This window comes from Rhodamnia argentea, chromosome 1 (genome assembly GCF_020921035.1).
Source record: "Rhodamnia argentea isolate NSW1041297 chromosome 1, ASM2092103v1, whole genome shotgun sequence".
Classification (NCBI taxonomy): Eukaryota; Viridiplantae; Streptophyta; class Magnoliopsida; order Myrtales; family Myrtaceae; genus Rhodamnia; species Rhodamnia argentea.
In genome coordinates this window covers 8,419,729-8,436,321 of record NC_063150.1, presented here as the reverse complement: position 1 = coordinate 8,436,321, position 16,593 = coordinate 8,419,729, and the positions used below count along the sequence as shown (strand labels likewise).

The following is a 16,593-nucleotide window of genomic DNA, read 5'->3' as shown; positions in this document are numbered from 1 at the left end:
TCTCGCTTCGATCATTTTGAGTGCATTTATAAAATTGACCTCTGGATCGCTATGTGCCGTGTTCCCTAACTCCGGTACCATGACAACTTTTATGATATCGCAACCGTCACAACCTAATCCGTGCTAAGATTCCAAAGAATGATATGATTGCCCTTCATGAAGTAAAGGACGAAACCATAAAATCATACGACTTATAACGTATAAAATGATTTTTGAACATAATTCTCATTGCAAAATCATACTCACAGTATATTCCGGAGTAGTATCGTATGACTCAATATTTGTAGGGACAACATTCTTTACCAAAAAATGTCACCAAGTTCCTAAAGGCATTCCAAAATAACTAAAAGAATCATCTTCCCAAATAATTTCCACACAATTTCATTAGCAATGCAACATCTAGGAATCTTTAACCTCACAAAAAAAAAAAAAAATTTGTTCGAAACCTCACAACTTGATAGGTCAAAAAAGGGGTTCAGCCTATTCTTTTTAATAGGCAAAAAGACACCCGGAGTCCCAATATTTGTGTACGACGCTCACTTTGATGTCAATTTTTATTTTTAGATCACTCCATTGCCAAATTTTTCAAAAAAGACTATTTTGGCACTAAAGTGATTTTTTTTTTAATTTGGCACTTAAGTGAGCCAGCGAAAAAAATTAGCATCAAAATAAACGTCGTATACAAATATTGACACTTCTGATATCATTTTGCTATTTTTAATCACTTACCTTGAATTTCCTCAAAACACTTTATATGCCAACTTGTCATGGATTTTGCTCGGCTCCTAAAAGTAGTTTATTAATCAAACATATCAGAAATAGACCCTAAAGACATCGCTACCGGCTCTTTCGAGCTAGAATGTCCGTCACACGAAATTACATATCAGAGTCAATCGATAGATGGCGAAAGGCCAAAACCCTCAATACCTATGACTCTGGTCCATGAAAATTTGTGCGGACGGTAATTGCTCTAAAAAATTTTAAATTATTATAAATTATTAGATGAAGACGTGATTTAATGTTTAATCGGAAGAAAATTACCTTGTGACCGTTAACATGGAGGGGCTGAATTTTCCTATTTCCAATATTTGTTTTTCATTTTTTTTTTTATATTTATTTCTAGAGCACCCGACTGTTGCTGAGGGACACCAATTTCACAGTTCGCAGTCTTCTTCAAGTTAAGCAGTTGCAGTTGGGGAGGGATGCAATGGCACCGGGCAAGAAATCGAGGAGGAGCAAGAAGGAATCGAAGAAGTTGAAGAAGCGGAAGAACATCTCCGTCGTCCCCGCAGACCCCAACACCAGCGATACCGATTGGTGGGACGTTTTCTGGCGCAAGAACTCTCCATCCCCAGGTTCTTTTTCTCGTTCTCTCCCGCGTCTCGAGTTCCCTTGACTTTTGGCACGTTTAGCTTCTGAAATCGGGCCTATCCGCTTGCTTAGTGGATTGGATGGAGCTTTTGCGGTTTCGCAGCTTTGGGGTTAAAAAAGCTGGGATTTTGATCTTCGTTTTGATATTTTGGAGTAGAAATTAGATTTCAAATTGGGGTAGAACAAGAGTCGAGCTCCTCGCTGCATATGCATTGAACGGTTTCAGTGGAGTTGGTTTGGATTCAGATGAACGCATAGGAGTTCTTCCTCTTTTGTGTTTCTTTCCCCTTTGTAAGGAAATTAAAGATCGCCCGACATGGGTGCTCTGAAGATGTTTAAAATGTTTGGTTGACGGGAAGATGTTTAAAATGTTTAAAGGACTTTGAAGGGAAGGCAACTCGTGTTAGAACCAAGACTATTTCCTCCATTGTGGTGGTTCCGCAAGACCCAGAAGGGACTAATCTGCTAGAACTTAGGGAAGATAGCCTCATAAGTTGTCTTGCCTAGTGGCTCTCAAGGATTTTGATCGAGAGACTCGTGCGCATTGCACAGCTGTTCATTCCACAATACTCTTTTGGCAATCAGGCTAGGCATTTCTAGTGCTGTTAAAGCCGCTAAAGAAATTTTAAACAAAGTCACTGAGGGTAATAGTAGAGTCATTGGTAGGTCAGGTATGGTCACCATTCTGGGGGTTTGCTTGTGCATTAAGAAACTAGGTGTCTTCAACCTTTTGCTGTGGAAACCTGTAGCCGTTGCTTTCCTGCCGGTGGATGCCTCAATAAGATCTTTAGAGAGCTAAAGTGGAGAATCGTGGAAGGGTTTTAGGGCAGGTGTAGGAATGAGGAGATCGGATACTGTACCTCACTAATGATCTGCTGGTGGTGTTGGTGGATGTCCATGCAAGGAGGAGATCTACTTTGGTACAGTGTTTTGAGGCAATTTTCAAACTGTTTAGTTTGTAGAAATTCTTACTGTGCGATGGGCCATATGGATGGATTAGGTGGGAGCCTATTGGTTAATTTGCTGGGTGCAACTTTTAAAGTAAGCAAAAGTTAGGATCGCATCATGCAGAAGCTCTAGAAAGAAGCTAGTGGAGGGAAGAGAGATTATCTTCCAGCACATTTTCAATATCCAAAAGTTGGCCCATTTGGAAGAGCTTACCCTTTCCTAAGTTCAGCACTGCACATCCCACCTTTGAGAAGAGAAATAGCATGTACACATGCCTGCACTTTCTGCACATGTTGCATCCCATCTTAGGATTAATTGAAACTTGAGTGTAGAGTATTCCTCAGTCTGCAAGATAATGCTGATGGTGACTCCAAATACCATCTGGTGGCTGGACCGCAGTCAAGCATGTCACTTTACTGTTGTGTGATTTATGCGGAAAACCAATTAACCTCCCATACATAGACGCGGGTTTCATAGAAGATTATGAGATTGATGTTAAATGTGGATGATGCATAAAATTGAATAGTGATTGGTTTTGTCAGATCATGTAGTTGAATGTTGAGTCTATGAACGGATTTTTGTGAGTTTGTTTTCTGGAGATGGATCTGTTAGAGGGATTTTATCACTTGCATCCTGTTCAAGGTTAACATTTTTATTAAAAGAAAAATTGGGTGATTTCTTGTTTATTTTTTCTAGGTCACATGATATTGAACCCTTGACTTTGCATTGGCACTAATTTTAGTGTCCACAGACTACATTTGATTCAAGGCTAGTAACAGGCGAAGGGTTCTTATGATTAATAGATGTACCAGTCCTTCATCTCGACAATTCAATTTGTATAGCACCAGATAGGACTGTGTTTGTTTGTGGCGTAACATGAATGAGAGCAGTGGTCCAGGGGAAATTGATGTGGCTGACTCTACCTCATGCATGCACATGAGAGAGAGAGATCCTTAGGTGTCGGTATTTACATTCCTTTTGAGCTTCATTGCAGTATTTTCGAAGTGTCAGTATTTAGATCCTTTTTGTACAAGGATCTACTTATCCTGGGTATTTTCTTTCCTAATCTTCTCTAAAGCCCAGTGTCAGAGAGAGATCCTTTTTGAGACCTTAAGTGTCAGTATTTGTTCATTTTAAGATTTTTGCCCATCTAAACTACATTGCTTCAGTTTTCCCTCATAAGATACCTTGCGAAGAAAATTTTGCTATCAGTAATCTTTTAAAGCAGCAGTAGTTTCTTGTCAACCACTAGTTCCTTTAAGGAGCTGCGGAGTTTGGTAGGCATACTACATTGCATCTCCATTGGACTAGCAGTTGCAATGTGTCAATTAAAAGTGCATGTAATTGGTTAATTCGGAGAAAGAGAAGCGGTGAAGACTCTGAGGGTAGGCGCTGCTATGTTGTCCATCATGAATTATATAGTTCCATGCATTGAACATGTCCTTCATCTAATTGACAATTTATGTGTTTCTTGACCATCGTGGGAGGATTAGTGTCTGCCCTTTAGAAGAACTTTCTCTTGACTAACTCGTCTTAAAAGAGGAAGGAGAATAGTTTCCATGAGTTTTGATTCTAAGTGCATTGAGTTTCTGTGGTAGTTGTAAACTTGTAATTGTTAGTCCATCTTAAAGGTGTGGCTCTACTTTTAGGTTCTGTTGTACCAGAGGATGAGGCGGAAGGATTCAAGCATTACTTCCGGGTGTCAAAGGAGACTTTCGCCTATATTTGTTCCCTTGTGAGAGAAGACCTTATTTCTAGACCGCCTTCAGGACTCATCAATATCGAAGGGAGGTTACTTAGTGTGGAAAAGCAAGTGGCAATTGCCCTAAGAAGGCTAGCGTCTGGGGAATCCCAAGTTTCCGTTGGAGCTGCCTTTGGAGTCGGACAGTCAACAGTCTCTCAGGTGACCTGGAGGTTTATTGAAGCACTGGAAGAACGGGGCAGACACCATCTTAAGTGGCCAGACACCTCTAGGATGGATAAAATAAAGGCCAGATTTGAGGCATTTTGTGGATTGCCCAACTGTTGCGGGGCCATTGATGCGACACACATCATCATGACCCTTCCGGCTGTGCAAACTTCAGATGATTGGTGTGACCCGGCTAATAACTATAGCATGTTATTGCAGGGAATCGTGGACAACGAGTTGAGGTTTCTTGATATTGTTACAGGTTTACCTGGAGGAATGACAGGGTCCAGACTTCTGAAGTTCTCTGGATTTTTCAAACTCTGTGAATGTGGAAAACGATTGAACGGAAATACAAAGACTTTGATCGAGGGATACGAGGCCAGGGAATACATAGTCGGTGGCGCTTCATACCCTCTCCTTCCATGGCTTATAACTCCTTACGAAAGTGACGTAAGTGGATTTTCAGATTCCATGTCTGATTTTAATGCCATGCATGAATCTGCGAGATCACTCGCTGTGAAGGCATTCTCACAGTTAAAGGGAAGTTGGAGAATCCTCAGCAAAGTCATGTGGAGGCCTGACAAACAGAAGCTACCTAGCATAATATTAGTTTGTTGTTTACTCCACAATATCATTCTCGACAGTGGGGATAAGTTGCATTCAGATGTTGCTTTGCCCGGTCACCATGATTTTGGCTATGTAGAACAGGGTTGCAAGCAAGTTGATCCACTGGGGAGTGCATTGAGGGAAACCCTTGCTAAAAACCTGCAGCGCCAACAAGAGAGTGTTCCATCATAGTAAAGAGTCTCTTCATGTATACGCAATTATTATGAACAGTTTTCCCCTAACTTTTCAGTTCAACCGACCTTCCTTATGTGCAGATTCAGTTTTGTTTTTCGGTGTGGAGACTAAGAGGTGTTGGACTAAAAGAGTCTGCACTCTTAGTTCACCATCTTTTTGCAGGTGCTCTGTACATTATGAGCCTAATCACAAATCAGTTTTATCATCTGAAAACGAACAGATAGCCTTACTGTATAGATTACTTAAAACCCTTTTTTCTGTCCCATGATGACATTTTACCGAGGCAACGACACTGACTGGTGCTAACTTGAATAAACTTTTACAGCATGCGCAAATGCAGATGCGTGAATAGTAGTGATGATCATTTTACCTGCATTGCCTTTGGGGTCAATTAGTGGCACCGTGTAATAGCTACCCCATTTCGGTCAACAAGATTATATGTCTGGCCTATGTTTGTTTTTGCTATCCGGTATTTTCCCCCTAATATTTTATGCTTAATTGGCTAATGTAATAGAAAATGGTGTTTGAATTGTGTACTACAGTGGGATCAGATTTCTCGGTCTCCATACAAGGCCGTCGGGAGAAACAAAGCATAGGACGATCTGGTTGGCTACTGCCAGCAAATTCTCTGTTGGCAGCGCATGAAGTGTCTTTAAGTACTCAGGGCCAGTGAAGTTACACGGCAAAAAGTCATTTCGTTGAATGGGCTCTCCAGAGAGGATAGAATGGCTAGATGGCTCAACTCGGTTGATACCAATTTTGCGTTTTGATGCGCTTGCCACAGAGACTTGGAAATGTATCTATTTGACGGCCTGCACTCCATGCATCTCATCTTATGTGACGCTTAAAATTTGAGATCACTCACTTTTGATTGGCTTATCACGCTACGTAAATCCCTGCCACGTGGCATAACCATTGCCTGAGATTCCTTCTCCTAGAGACTAGGAATCATTTATTCTTTGGAACATGTACTTGATGAGGAAATATGGCACCGATCTATACCAGATGTGGAGTGCAAAGGGTTGCTCATCGCAGGAATTCCGAGTTGCAGTGGTTGTCTTGGCGTGTGAAAGGAAAATATCTTTCATCTATCGTTTTCAAAGCTGCTTGGCGATCTGCAATTTATCGCACATAGGCTGCCAGGAACTTGAAGATTCACGAAGCTGAATTCATGTTGGCAGCAGTGTTGTTTTACCTCAACATGTTGAGGTATGAACAACATAGGAGCTGGAAATTGGTATAACTGTTAATACTTTAGAAATAGTCTTAGGACTTTAAACTTATGAATGAGATCTCTCGCTTACACAGCCCAAAAAACGAAAAAGTTACCTTGATTAGAAATAATGTGACTTAAACAGTACATGCAAGAAGTTTCTTACACCCCTTGAATTTAAGAACATGCGGTTGTGGCTGGAATCAGTAAGAAAAACAGAGAGCAATCGAGAATCCATCAGCAAGACACAACCATGATCCTTTGATCTTTATGTTCTAGAGTTTTTACAGAAGCTTGCTGCAAGATTCTTAATCCCAATCCCACTTCCAAAGTTACCTAAGATGGAACATGTAGTAGAGCACATTCATCGATGATGTCTGTCCTAACAGAAAAATCGAAAGCACGAGTAACAGTGATGACCTTCTTGCTATGATCTCAGAAAGTAGACGGAGATGAAAAGAACAGGACGCTGAAAACATAAATGTGCTAGTGTCTCTTCCTAGGATAGGGCCTGAGATATACAATATGATCCCTACAGTAAAGAAGATAACGATCTCAGAAAGTTGACATAGAGCTGAAAAGAACAATACGCTGAAACATAAAAGGAGCTCTAATTAGTGTTTCTTCCTAGGATAAGGCCTGAGATATACAATATGATCCCTACACTAAAGAAGATAAGGTCCTTTTCTGGTAGATGTGGCCATTGAACTAATTCTACTACTGTCATTCCTCACTGCCTTCTGGACGGGATTTGAACGCACGAGCAAAAGGGCGATTTCTTTCTGTTCTGTTGGTTTCTTGGTCTGCCGCTTACTAGATAATCCCTCAGCAAAACTCTTGTCTTTCGGTCGACCACTCTGGTTCTTGTTCTGCACTCTTTTTCGTCATCCATCTTCAGCAAAAGGAATTGTATCTTCTGCACTTCCAACTGAAGCTTCCCGATTTTCTCCGACCCTCTTCGAGCCTGCTCTGAAATCAGCCGCCTGGCGCAACCACGATCATCTGGATCTCTGGTGGATTTGCTGTCGCAGGAAGATAGGCGCCTCTCAGCATTTCTAATCAACTTATTATTCGAGTCAGACAATTTGTTGACGAGAGATTGAGCTTCTTCCAGCTGCTCCTTCACATTGCTGTAGTCAATGCCCTTTTCCATTCTGTTCTTCTCTGTGTTCTCCACCTTCCTCCTCAGATCCTGCACTGTTATTTGCAGATTTGTCAGCTTCTGAGCATTAGCATTAAGCCTCTCTAAGATCTTCCTCTTGATCCTTGCTCGACGAGGTTCTGTTAAGCTCTCGGGTATCTCTAATTTATCAACGCTGAGCTCCTTATCACCAGGAGACTCTCCAGAAGGGTCACAGGACTTCTGTTCCTCATCTGCTTCGACAAAGTAATAGCCATTGGGCATATCAAAGTTCTTGTGAGCTTTCCCGACTTTAAGATCGATAATTCCGCTTGAGTCGCTGGTTTCCCACAACTCAAGCATTCGATCTTCAGCCTCAACCGAGTCAGTCCTACTCCTACGAACCCCATAGGGCAAATGTTCGGAAATCTGGTCGAGCATAATATCTTTAGTCAGAAGCTCATTCTCGGTCACAGACATTTGAAGAATCGGCTTACTTATCTTCAGGTCATTATCAAGTCCATCACCACGTTTTTCCTGTTCTTTTTTTCTTGGGACATGTTTCCGAGATCTGGTAGATTCCAACTCCTCCAATGTGGCATTCGAACTCAAGTTTTCCAGATCTGCCGGCCCCTCAACTTTCAGCAGCATCTCTCCAATTACCTTGATTCTTAATTGCAGGTCCTGCATTGCCGAAAAACAATCTGGTATCATGAATCTTGCAATTCCGATGGATTCTGACATCCCAGATTGCTTTTGGGTGATCAAGTTGATTTCCTAGTAACAAGGGGAATATAAAAAAGAATATAAATCTGGAGTCACAAGTTAATTAATGTACTAGCAAAGTACGCAAACAACAGTTCTCTTGGTGAGCAAGAAGATTTCAAATTAATGTCCACAGCAAGTTTGGATAGGAAAAAGAGGATCAATGATCAAGTTTGAAGGGAAAAAAATGTCACAAAGATTTCAAGCAATTACAAATGGAATAGAGCAGAAAGTTCCTGTGGACTAAGACGACGGACAGACAAGCCAAATTATTTTCAACAAATCTAAAGAAAAAAGAAGTAACGAGAAGATTTACTAGCATGTGGTGTATTAAGGACGGGGAAAAATTACCTTGACAACTTCTTTCTTGGGTTTGTAAAAATCTTTATGCACACTGGTACAATCTTCCAATGAAGAAATACATTCCGCCAAAGAAAGTACTCCTGAAACATAAGAAGCGAGCTCAGACTTCAGTCCTCCATTTTCTCCTTCCAAAGCATTGATTCTTTCTTTTAGCTGTTCAATCTCCACGCATCTCGCTTCCCTTGCACTTTGATATGTTTTATTGAGCTCAAGAATTTCCTCCTCGAGCAATGCTTCATTGATCCTGGAGGTTATCAGTTCAGCCTCCAATTTCCGTTTTGCCTCCCAAAGAAATCTCGACTCTCTGGTCTGATGACTCAAATCTTCAGATAGTTTGAGAATCTGCTTCTGTTGATGCTCTCGTGCTATCTTGATATCAGCATACTCCATCTTCAAATCCTCCAGCTTCTTCAGCAGCTCTAGCTTCTCGTTCTCGATTGCTCTCAATATTTCGGATTTCAGCACTTTTTCGTTGTCGATTCCCTCTGAGAACTTTAGCTTCAATTCTTCATTTGTATCTATAACCTTTTGCAGGCCATACTTCAACACACCGAAGTTCTCAGATTTGACGCTAAGCTCTTGATGAAGGGCATCTCGTTCTGTTGTAAGCTTTGTGGCCTCTAGTTCCAGTTGCTTGAGCAGTGAATATAGGACTGATTTTTCGAATACCACCCGGAGATTTTCCTCTTCCAGCTTAGAAACGGATTCTTGCAGATCTCTAATCTTTGCGAGAGTACTCCTTGTAAGATCATGGTCCAGATCAATATGGTCTTTGAACTCTTGACACGAACAGATCTCAAGAGTCTTTGAAATCCGATACAATGCCAACCGGTCTACAGTAATTTCATCAGACAAAAGTTTGAGCTCAGACAGATGTTCGAGATTTTCACTCTCCAAATAAGAAATTTGCTTCTGCGAGAATTTCCATGCGTCCACGAGAGTATGATATCTGGCTGAGAGCGAGAAATTCCTCTCTCGCAGATCCTCCAGGAATTTCTGCAAAATGAAGATCTGCATGCGAGAGTCCAAAGCTTTTTCCAGTTCCTCTTCACATTCTGTGTCTTGGCTCCGAGCTTGTTGCTGAAGGTGAATGATCTGGGACTCCACATCGGCTAACCGGGTCATACTCAACTGCACAGAATTGTAATGTTCCTCGATCTCTGTGTTCAAATCAAGCCGTAGCTTTTGGATGCTGGAGATCAAGGATTCTCTCTCCTTCTTCATACCTGAGTAATCACCTTTCAGTCCCTCGTAACTGCTCACCAGGCTTTCCAGTCTTTGCTGAAAGACATATAACTGATATTCCAGCTTTTCCTTCTCAGTGACCATACCTAACTTTTCCTGCGTATCTTCTGCATTCTTCACTTTGACCTGTTTTCCCTCAAGATCCACATACTCATTAATAGGAAAATTCTCAGAAGTATCATTCTTCCCCACGAGTTTATAAAAGTTGCCAATCATACTCTCTAAATAAGAAATCATAGTGGACTTATTAGCCAGGAGAGATTCGCAGGATTCTTCCATTCCCTTCAATTTAAGCTTATACTCTTCCAACTCCACATTCAAATCTGAGATTCTATTCTCCAATAAGACAGTCTTCTCCACGAGCTTCTCGGAGACTTCTAGTTTCTTCAGTAGAGCGACCTTTTCACTTCGTTCTAAATCGCAGCACTCCTCGAGCTTTGAATTTGTATCCATCAACTCCATGACAGCTGACCCCAAACACCCCGGATCAAGACCCACTGAAGCCACCTGCTCCATCACAAAGCAATGCTTCTTTCTCTGGTCATCCAGTTGCTCTTTCAGATAGTAAATTTCCTTTTGAAGAGAATCTCGTTCACCCACTGCAACTGCAGTCTCCACTTCAAGGTTCTGCATTATTTCTCGCATGCTTAAGATTTCATCTTCCAAGTTCTTTACCAAGAGTGATGAAGCCATATTGACCTCATTTAGATTCTTCTTCTCCTCACTAGCCTTTCGGATCTCATCCTTTAAACCCTTATTATGCAATTCCATGTCTTCTAGAAGTTGAGTCTTCTCCTGAAGCTTCATGGCAAGGGATCTCAGCTGTTCCTGACACTCAAAGTGAAAATTCTGCAGATTCTGAAAGGAAGTTTGAACCTCACAAAATCGTAACCGTTCTTCTTGCACGCAAGTCCAGAGCCTCCCCATTTCCTTCTGCTTCTCTGTAGTTTCTTCACTCTGAGCTTCCATTTTTTTTGTCAAAACCTCCAAAGCAGACTGCAGAGTCTGATTAGATCTCTCCAAAAGAAGACACATTTCTACAGCTTTCCTTAGCTTCGTCGAATCCTTGTCCCGATCAGGATCCAACATTTGGGCCCGGTTTTGGATAATTTCCTGCTCCAGATTAGAAATTGTCATCAGCAAATTGTTGCAACGTACAGCAGCAGCTTCCTTAATCTCTCTGGTATTCTCATCCGCATGGTTTAGTTTATCTTCCACATTTGATATTTTCTCGAGGCATTGGTTGTGCTGAAGAAGTGCAGCTTGTTTTTCAGCTTCCACCCTTACAAGATCATGTTTTAGCGTTTCGGCATTAGTTTCAGCTTTATCAGCTCGCTGCTTGATTTCTTCCACCTCTTCTCTGGCACACGACACAGTGTTCTCAAGATCTCTTAACTTTTCTAAAGCCATTTGCTGCTGAACAAGATTGCCTTCCTTTTCGGCTTGCAGATCCGCTAGTGCTGTCTTCAAAGATTGAGCTTCTGCCTCAGCTTCATTGGCCCTTCGAGTAAGTTCCAACTCAAATTTAGATACTCTCTCCAGACTCTGCTGAAACTGAAGAGCGTAGACTTCTCTCTGAGCCTCCAACTCTGCAAGCGCTTGGTTCAAGTTTTGAATTTCTTTCTCAGTTTCACCTGCTCGCTCAAGTTCATGTGTCATCACATCATGATCACGAGTACGTTGTGCACCGTTTTCTTTTTCTCCTGCATCATGACACATGAGAAAACCATTTTCTCTTCCTCCTCCTGGATCAGAAGTCTCATTGACCTGTTTCGACTCATTTCTACTTCTCGTACCCTTGCATTCTTGATGCACGGCTCCATTTTTCTCACAAGCTTGGAAGTAAGACAAAGCTTGCTCCAAAATATCCTTAGGAGACTCATCACTGTCAAGAAGCACTGGCTGGACTTGGTTGGGAAACGCTTCTGCCATAGTTTTATGGGCCTGGCACAGAACGCCTGTGGCGTGATCATATCTCTCAGCTAATCCACGATACGCTCGGTAAAACTCTTCGACCAATTGCAGAAGTTCGGGCCGTCTCTTGTAGTACATCTCTGCTCGTCTCGCAAATGAGTCAGCATCTTCTTCGATGATGTTAATTATCTGTTTGACTTTGGCATCCATATCTGTTCAAAAGGAGAAGGGTAAGTACACTTGACATTATATGCAGACACGATTGTAACTCAGGAGATATTGCGATGAAATCGTAACAAAAGGTCTGAAGGTAGAATATGCACTGCAACAGCTATGGATTGTATATATTAATATCGAACTTCTCAGAGGAAGTAACTGGAAATTTTGGTTTTCAAATTGAAATTCTAAAGTTTTTAGCCGAAACAGATACTAGATCTAAATTTAATCAGTCCTCGAGACATTGATTGAGATAGCGGCCACCCTTCTCTCCTAGGTCAGTCGAAAACTCACTATCCTGGGTTGTGAACTTTACTGTTTAGCAGCAACATTGACACCAGTGTTGCAGGACCTCTTTTTCTCATTGATTTTCAAGCAAATTTCCTAGTCCAAACATACAACATCCAAGGAAAAATTAAGGTGAATTGTTAATTCTGTGTCACGGAAGCTGTGCAGATCAAAACCATCAGCAACAGAACCATACCTGTAAGATTTTCCATGAGCCATTTCGAATTCTTCGGGGTAATGTGACTACCCCACCACCAAGAATACATTCCCTTAGAATCTTCATTACTGGCGGTGGCCATAACTCCACCCAACAATGATAAATTTTCAGCACGCTCAACTTGTAAACTCGCAGTCTTGGAACCAACTGCTACATGATGCTGCAGAGCACGAAAAAGATCTCTCCTTATCTTGAGAATCAGATCCGCCAAAGTGACACAAAATAAGACAACTTTACTTCTTCTTCTTCTTCTTCTTCTTCTTATTATTATTATTATTATTTTGCGAGCACAATGCCGACCAAAAATCATTGTCAAAATGAAAAATCAAGGGGAAGTAAGTAAAGTACCGGATCATCCGCATCGAATCAGCACTTCTTCATCAAGTAACAAAAGATTTACCTGATCAAAGACGGATCATAGCATCAGAACCAACAAAGACAAAGAAAAGATCAGACAAGCGAGGATTTTAACTATGGATGCATAAGTTTCTCACACACCATCATGTAATCAAATTCCACACACAAGAGAAACAAATGCTTGGATGATTAGGCAAAGGGAAGCCCACATTTTCCTCACATCACAAGACTGAAGGGGTTGAGAAACCCAAAACGTTAATGTACGAGAAAAATGAAAGTTTTCTCGATTGGTATACAGAAACTGATCAACTAACAGAGAAACAATCAACATCAGACGAGTAACTGTACCAGAGAGGAGAAGAGTCACAACGTCGAGCGAGCTCTCCAAAGAGACTCCTCAGCTGCTTTCCAACGAAACCAACGTTCAAGAACAAATTTTCACCCAACAAAAAAGAAGAAAAAGAGAAAGAGTAAAGCCTGCACAGGGGAAGAGCCAAACAGTGCTCACCAAAGCCACACAAAGATTCCAACTCTTGAGGCTCTGTGAGAAAAAGCAAAACCACAGCTGCTTTCACTGTTCTTGGTCTAAATCTAAAAACCCATTTCGTAGCTAGATCTCTCTCTTTCTCTCGCGCACTCACACTCACGCTCACAGTCGCTCGCCCTACTCATTAGAGCTCGTTGCTCGCTCATAAAGCTGCAATCTTTTTGGGATTTTTATACTGGGTGAGACGAAAAAAAAGACAAATGGAATGCGAAAAATTCGTTTCGGATTCCTGAAAAAACCACGGGAAAGCCCGAGTGATGCGGAGTGACTCTCGTTCTGTGACTTTTTGGGATGGACAGTGCGAGAGGGTGGGCAAATGACGAGTTTCTTCTAACCATGTGAAGGAAAAGCCCCTTCGACCATGCCTTCTGTCGTGTCTCTGTCTGAATGTTTGACCGCTTTTTATGGTAGAAATGCACAGATCACGATGCGCGTCGGAATGGGCAAAGCGAATCACTAAAATAATTACATACACTTAATTCGCATTAATTTACGTTAATTTCCTGAAATTGTCGAGCTCCAATCTTTCCCTTTTTTGTTTGTTTTTTTTCCTCGAAAGTATCCTTACTTCCTACTTTAAGCATGGAACATGTTTATGGCTGGCTACGGAGTAAATCGGAAAAGAAAATTCACAAGAAGGGTGATCAGATATGCACCCAACTAGGCCAATTTAATTAGGCATGTATTATTAACTAGTGATTCCAGGGCGCTGATTAAGCAACCCGATTAAGGAAACTTTACGGTTTTTAATGCATTTATTGCTCACTTCTGCACAATCAATGCTTTGAAAATCAAATTACTCTAAAATAATGTATACTCAAAAGGTGGCCTACCATAGATTTTTTAGCCTCTCTCTCGAGGGCATCAAGGCGAGCCTCGAGCTCGCTAGATCCAGCGAGGCTCGGTCGCCGAAATCTAGCGAGCTCGAGCCTCGCCGGCTAGTAAGCGAGGCTTAGGGACTGAAGAAGAAAGAAAAAGGAAAAAAAAAATTCGTTTTTACGTTATAACCACGCACCCAAAAATATCGTCATTTTTTCTGAAAAATATTTTTTAAAAACGCCACATTTTCCACGAAACAAACGGAAGTGCGACTTATAACTCATGGCAGGGTCGGGATTAGTCAACTTTTGCACCGGGTGTTTTGATCCCCAATCTCTACTACTGGATTACTCGGTAAAAATGTTGCTGCTCACGGAAGGTGCAATCAACCCTTGTTAGAATTCACCCGCTCTCCAATAATCAGACGTTTATCCACGCATTACACAAATTGCTATACCGAGATACAATTAAAACGGCGCAAGAAAATTTTTTACCCGAATGTGACGATATTTAATTTTCGGTGCGCATAATACTAAATTATCCGAATCCGAAGCAATTAAATATCAGCATAAAACAAAAATTTCACAAAGGAAAACCCTCATCATGATGAGTAGACACTGAGCTGTGGTGCTGATACCTTACTCACGCTTAACGATCACGGAATGAATTAATTTTTAACGACAAAGAAATAAGAATCATTAAGGATACGAAAGACATAGAAAACATCTCTCATCATTCCAAAGCCAAAAAGGGTCATAGAAAGCGAAGCTTCCATTATCTATTTGTGTGGGGGGAGGTAAAGGAACAGTACGAAAAGGGGACAAGATTGGAGACAAAGACAATCACCTCCTTCCGCGACCATTTCGTTGTCTTGTCGCCGTCGGCTTCGCACCGCCGTCGCTCGTCGACCCCGTACAAATACAGTGTTTCGTGCGCACTTTTGTTGAGGCTGGTGAGTCAGTAACAACGGTGCGAAATGTTTAAATGGATGAGAGCGCGAATTTCTTGTTTCCCAATGAAGGCCGAAATTGCATCGCGTGGCGGATGAAAGCGAGCGGAGATATCGGGCCAAAATCGCTCCTGAATGGCCAAACAAATCACGTAATCATATGCATTTTCGTAAGATCTTGAATTTAAATTCAATCGCCATCATTCTCAGTAATGCATGTTAATTTCCTAAAGTAGCCAAATTTTTGTCCTTAATTAACTTTTTTTTTTTTTTTTGTCAGAAGACAAAAATCTCCCCCGTTAATTGATCGTTTGCATTTTGGCGGCACGCTCATCAGTGTCTTCCTATTTTGCTTGCTCTACGTATTAGCTCTCTTCCATTGTGTGAAGGAAAAGCAAGTTTCGATTTTCAAATAATACCTTCCATTTTTTCCCCTCAAAAATATCCTTACTTCCTATGTAAATTAAGAGATAAATTCACGGGCACGGATGCTTTATTTATCCTAACTTCTTGCATGGTAGCGGCGGGAAATTCTTTAGTGTTAAATCCGGATATTCAAGAAGAACACGTTGTTCTAGCTTGATGTCGTCGAGAATTTTTAACTATTGGAGCTTCTCTCATTCGTTATCGAGCATAATGATGTCATTCGAGCTTTAATGAGTTCGAATATGCAACACCCAGCAGTTCCATTTTCTCGGCCCGAGTATTGCATTGTCGGAACTATGTTGGAATGCCAAGCGGCTTTAGATTACGGGCTTACCACTCTGGCCGGTCACGAGGACAAATCATTTATAACAAGACTAGTTGGACATATTTTAAGCATTCCATTAGTTATGTATCAATGTTCCAATGAAAATACTTGCGCGTATATAAAAAAAAAAAACCAAATTATGTGGGGTAAATGCATCAAGAAATGACAAATCTTAGCGGATGGTGTGGCTACAGTTGGTGGCGAACTCGACTTGGCTACAAATGTATTAGTAGGTTATTGTCGTGGAAAAGTTACATTTTTTATACATGCTTGGCTGCTACTATCGAGGAGCATTGGTGAAGCAAACAATTAAGGAAAAATTTAGGATTTTGAATGCATTTATTGCTTCGTGCTATGCACAACAATGTTTTGAAAATCCAATTCTTCTAAAAAGGATATAATTAACAAGTGTCTGGACTACCATTTGAGGGACTCATTTCATCATGGCAAAAAAAAAAAAAAGAAAGATTACTGACTTTATCATGGACACATCCATATGTGATTCATCATTCCACAGCAAAAAAAGCCATAAAAGCTTAAGTCACCATTGCTTGCACCATAATTCATCTTTTATTCTCTTCTCATAAATAAATAAATAAATAAATAAATAAACAGTACAAGAAGGGCGACATGATAGGGGATAGAGACTAGCGACCTTCGTTCCGAACGTCGGTCTCGCACCGTGCTCGGTCGTCGACTTTGAGTGCTCGATGTTTGAAAGTGCGGTCTCGCAATTTTTTTACCTTCGAGAAATGCCGAAATTGCATCCCGTGGCCGACGAAAACAAGATATATCGAGCT

At 41.2% G+C, this 16,593-nt stretch overlaps 2 protein-coding genes across 4 annotated transcripts; one reads left to right on the top strand and one right to left on the bottom strand.

The window, feature by feature from the left end:
• Positions 1 to 1,110: 1,110 nt before the first annotated feature.
• LOC115740259 (protein ANTAGONIST OF LIKE HETEROCHROMATIN PROTEIN 1) lies at positions 1,111 to 5,341 on the top strand. Its single transcript, XM_030673744.2, has 2 exons — positions 1,111 to 1,355; positions 3,969 to 5,341. Exons 1-2 carry the CDS (start codon positions 1,208 to 1,210, stop codon positions 5,024 to 5,026), a joined length of 1,206 nt encoding a protein of 401 aa, XP_030529604.1. The 5' UTR covers positions 1,111 to 1,207; the 3' UTR covers positions 5,027 to 5,341.
• Positions 5,342 to 6,695: 1,354 nt separating this feature from the next.
• LOC115740146 (protein NETWORKED 1D-like) lies at positions 6,696 to 13,502 on the bottom strand. 3 transcript variants are annotated; one of them, XM_030673562.2, is made up of 5 exons: positions 13,076 to 13,502; positions 12,719 to 12,770; positions 12,350 to 12,530; positions 8,479 to 11,861; positions 6,696 to 8,139 (listed from the first exon to the last, which is right to left on the bottom strand). In XM_030673562.2, the coding sequence occupies exons 3-5, from the start codon at positions 12,450 to 12,452 to the stop codon at positions 6,973 to 6,975; spliced, it is 4,653 nt and encodes a 1,550-aa protein (XP_030529422.1). In that variant the 5' UTR covers positions 12,453 to 12,530; positions 12,719 to 12,770; positions 13,076 to 13,502; the 3' UTR covers positions 6,696 to 6,972. The 3 variants fall into 3 exon arrangements, with proteins under 3 accessions (XP_030529422.1, XP_030529421.1, XP_030529423.1); XM_030673561.2 differs by having other exon boundaries at positions 13,236 to 13,502; XM_030673563.2 differs by lacking the exon at positions 12,719 to 12,770 and having other exon boundaries at positions 13,236 to 13,502.
• Positions 13,503 to 16,593: the final 3,091 nt, after the last annotated feature.

What these genes read in the sequence shown, in the direction of transcription:
- LOC115740259 (XM_030673744.2), top strand. Translation starts at nt 1,208, where the DNA reads ATGGCACCGGGCAAGAAATCGAGGAGGAGCAAGAAGGAATCGAAGAAG. An exon ending in CAAGAACTCTCCATCCCCAG is followed by an intron (nt 1,356 to 3,968) that starts GTTCTTTTTCTC and finishes CTCTACTTTTAG; the next exon opens with GTTCTGTTGTACCAGAGGAT.
- LOC115740146 (XM_030673562.2), bottom strand. Translation starts at nt 12,452, where the DNA reads ATGGCCACCGCCAGTAATGAAGATTCTAAGGGAATGTATTCTTGGTGG. An exon ending in GCTCATGGAAAATCTTACAG is followed by an intron (nt 11,862 to 12,349) that starts GTATGGTTCTGT and finishes CCTTTTGAACAG; the next exon opens with ATATGGATGCCAAAGTCAAA. An exon ending in CCAAGAAAGAAGTTGTCAAG is followed by an intron (nt 8,140 to 8,478) that starts GTAATTTTTCCC and finishes CCTTGTTACTAG; the next exon opens with GAAATCAACTTGATCACCCA.